The 3,845-nt window shown below is 68.4% G+C and overlaps 1 protein-coding gene across 1 annotated transcript in view; it reads right to left on the reverse strand.

Moving 5' to 3' along the window:
* The window catches only part of EFNA1 (ephrin-A1), a 7,205-nt gene that overhangs the window by 2,356 nt on the left and 1,004 nt on the right, over window positions 1–3,845 (reverse strand). Inside the window, exon 2 of the mRNA XM_010564161.1 lies at window positions 146–500. Coding sequence (XP_010562463.1) covers window positions 146–500 — 355 coding nt within the window. The remainder of the gene's footprint in view (window positions 1–145; window positions 501–3,845) is intronic.

Consider the following 3,845-nt stretch of genomic DNA (forward strand, 5'->3'; position numbering starts at 1 on the left):
CCGCCGCCGCCGCGCCCGGCCCCGCGCCCCGCCCCGCACACCGGGGCCGAGACACAACAACAACACGGGCAACGCGAGGAGAGGGGAGGGGGGGCGCGGACGGGCCCCGCGCACGGCCGGCACCGGGCAGGGGTCGTCACCCCACCGGTGGGAGCTCGGGGGGGCGCAGGTCCTGCCCGGCGGCACCGCCGCCCGTGGTCCTGCGTGTGCGTCGGCAGGGGGGGTCTCGCCCCCGGGTTGATGGGCGATGATGGGGGTGAGGCCCGGGTTGGTCCCCGCGGGAGGTGGTGGGAACTCTGGGGGCTCGGGGCAAAGGGCCCAAGCCGTGACCGTCCCCTCCTCGCTGGGGGGAGCACTGGCCGGCGGTGGCGTCCAGCTGAGGGGGGGGGGACACCCTGCAGGCCTGGCCCCTCCCAGCCCGTTCCGTGGGAACCCCCTTATCTGAGATGCCAGGGACATCAGGAGCCCCTGGGCGAGCAGAGCCTCGGGAGCTACAGCAGCTACCAAGGAGGGGCTGGGGGTGTCAGGAGCAGTCCCCCCTCCTCCTCCTCCCCTGCCGTTATCAGCTGCCTCTGCTCTCCCAGAGCTTTGCTCCAGCACCAGCCAAACCCTGCATGCGTCCCCTGCCCCGCTCCCCGTTTGCTCAATATTGTGAAATTCCCCCCTGTGACCCCCCCAGCACAGGGCGGGGGGCTGCGTGTGCAGCGGGCGCTTTGCTGGCTGCCTGGAGGGGAGCGCAGCGGCTCGCTATCTGCTCCCATCTGCCCCCAACACTGATCCATCCTTGTTAAGCCTGGCAGAGAGATGCTTCGCCGCTGTGTTGTGAAGTGATAACTCAGCCGCATTTGCAAAACAACTTTCCTCTTGTTTATTACATAATGATCCATTGATTGTGGGTAATGTTGCATGCCCGCCGCTGCAGCCGTGCAAGGAGCGCTCCCCTGGCACGCTGGAGGGGCTTGGGCGGACGCCGGCACCGCGGCTGTAACCGGAGAGTGGCTGTCGGCTCCAGCAGCCAAGGGCTCCCGCGAGGCTGAGGGTGTGGGGCTGGGTGCCCCTCATCCCACCCGCATCCCCCATGTCTTCCTCACATCCCCGCCTCTCTCTCCACCCTCGGCTCCCGTGGGAGGGGGACCCGCTTTTTCCCTTTCATCCTCCCTTGTTGCGGCCAGGCCTGACATCATCCCCTGCGCCGTAATGACTATGCGAGGCCTCCTGCTCCCGGCAAGCCAGTGCTGCCGTGGCTTGTACAGGGGAGCACCTCCTGGGAACACCCCTGTGGCCGCAGCCCGGTGGGATCAGAGCGTGGCATGCACAAGCCACGGGGACAGGTGCAGCCGGACAGTGGTGGGAGCCGGTCAGCACCGCAGCTGCTTCCCTCCCTGGGGTCCTGGCATCACCTCCGTACTGCCCCCACTGTGGCAGAGACAGGCTGCACCTGTGCCGGGTGCCTGGGGAAACCGAGGCAGGGAGCAGTGATGGGGGGGCTGTGCAGCCTCTGGCAAAGCCCAGCACCTGAGGCCGTCCCTCCCGGCAGGGCTGGTGCAAGCCCCAGAGGGTGACGAGCCTCCAGGAGCACCACGTGAGGTCCGTCCCATGGGATTGGGATGTGGTACCCAGTGCTGTTGGCTGAGGGGCTCCCCCGTTCCCTTCGCTGCGGTCCCCAGCCCGAGGGCAGGGCCACCAGTGCACGGGGACAGGACTGGCAGCAAGGCCACAGGGACCTGGCTGGGTCCCAGCATCACTGCCCTGCCTGGACCACGGCAAAAGGGCAGTGCCAGCGGCGGTGGCTGGATCGGGGGAGGAAGGACAAGCAGATGTCCCCTGCTGGGGACAGCCTGAGGGACAAGCTGGGGCTAGAAGGTGTCCAGTTACCTCCCACCTGGGGCTCAATGGTGAGGGACAAGCCGCAGCAGGGACAGGGTGACCATAGGCAGGGCTCCATACAGGGTGGGTGCCCACCCCCAGTGGCACCAGGGTGCCCGTGGTGGTGCGCACGTGTGAATGGTCACGGCCACGCCTCCTGGTGCGTGTGGGGCTGGGGACTGCCTTGGGTGACCGTGGGACGGGGTCAGTGCCCGTGCAGGCAGGGCTCCTGCCGCACCAGCTGCAGTTTGCAGGACAAAGGTGAAGCCATTTCACGCCGTAAACGCTCGCAGCAGAGAGGCACAGGGCAGGTGGGGCTGGCCAGAGGCCGCAGAGCTCGTGACAAACTATTTATGGTTTCTCAGCTCGGGACACCCAGGTGTGCCCCAGCCGCTGCCCGTGCTGACGTCGCTGGCCATGAGGCTGGGGGAGGAAGAGAAACCGTCCAGTCCGTGGCCAGGAGTGAAGGCCACAGTGACGTGCCACGCCGGCTGCGTGCAGCCCAGCAGGTAGGCACAGCCCGATGCCAGGCTGCGCGTGGCAGGGGCAGAGCCGCATCCCCGAGGCTGGCTGGCCACGCCAGGCCCTTACGCATTTGGCCGGAGAGCAGGATGCACCCAGCCCTACCCGGGGAGGAAGATGCTGCCACGGGGTGATGCAAAGCCTTGTGCTGCACGGCTGGTCCAGGCACACACCTTGTGCCCAGAGCTGGACATGCTGCCAGAGCTGTAGAAGCCCCCCCAGGACCCAGGGGGCACCTGAGCCCCAGTGCTGGGGTCCCAACAAGGGCTCCCCCCTGCCTTGGGGCAACAGGGCTTGGGGATCCCCCGTACCAGCACCCCAGGAGTCTCCCAGCTGGTCCAGGCTGCCCCTGGCATGCCATGCTGCACCCTGCCCGAGGGCACCGGAGCAGAGCAGGGCTGGGTGGCTGGTCTCCACCAAGCTGGCGGCAGTGCCACACACAGGCCAGGGAGCGGTGCCAAGGTCAAGGCAAGCGGCAGGAGGGATTTTGCAAGCAGAGCTCGCTGTGCTGCACTGTGCCGGGGCAACCGACTCAGACCCCTGCTCCCCACCATGCTGCACCAGCCAACAGGGCTGTGCTGGGCTCCCCAGCCCAGCCTGCCACGTGCCACCGGCATGGCCCTGCACTGGGAGGACTGTGGCTGGTCCCCGGCAGCCAGTGTGCAGGCTGGATACAGTCCTTGGCAGTGCTGGGTGATGCTGCCCCAGCCAGCCCCTGGCCACACCATGCCCATCCAGCCCAGGGTCAGCAGCTGGGTGCTGGGTGGCACCCTGAGTACCCGGGGAGGGGGTCTGGGGCAAGGTCCCTAGCCCCACAGTGGGCCAGACCTGCAGGAGTGTGGGGGGTATGTGGGGAGCCCGGCGCCTTCCGGGAGTGCTCAGAGGACTCGTCTGACGGGTTCGCTCTCTCTTCCCGCACCCGGACAAGCCCGGGCTGGCGGGACGCCGAGCCACCGCCCAGCAGTGCCTGCTGGGGTGGGGGGAGAGCGGCCACCCTGCCACAATGGCTGTGGGGATCCCCCAACTGAGGCCACATCCACAGCATGTCAGTCCCCACTGGGAGAGGGGCTGCAGCCCTCCTGGTCCCACATTGCCTTGTGGGGAGAGCGGCTGCCCCCCTCCCTGGGCGCACTGGGCCCCCCCCAGCCCAGTGGGGTGCAGGGTCAGGACCCGCACGGCTGCTCCCTTGCACCCACTGGGGCTGTGGGGTGCCAGCTGCAGGGCTGCTTGCACCCCACTCCTCCATAGCCCCAGCAACACCCCCCCTTCCACGTGACCCCCATCCCAAGCGGGTCACCGGGTGCAACCCCCTCCCCACACATCCCCTCACCTGGCTGGAGGCACCAAGGGGGAACCAAGGGCATCCCCCCCACACCCCGCGGGAGCTGCCGCGCAGACAGGCGTGTGCCAGATCCCCCTGACGCCAGCAGGAGCTGGCATGCCCGGCAGAGCCAGAC

Source organism: Haliaeetus leucocephalus, unplaced genomic scaffold (assembly GCF_000737465.1).
Source record: "Haliaeetus leucocephalus isolate CR32 unplaced genomic scaffold, Haliaeetus_leucocephalus-4.0 Scaffold175, whole genome shotgun sequence".
Classification (NCBI taxonomy): Eukaryota; Metazoa; Chordata; class Aves; order Accipitriformes; family Accipitridae; genus Haliaeetus; species Haliaeetus leucocephalus.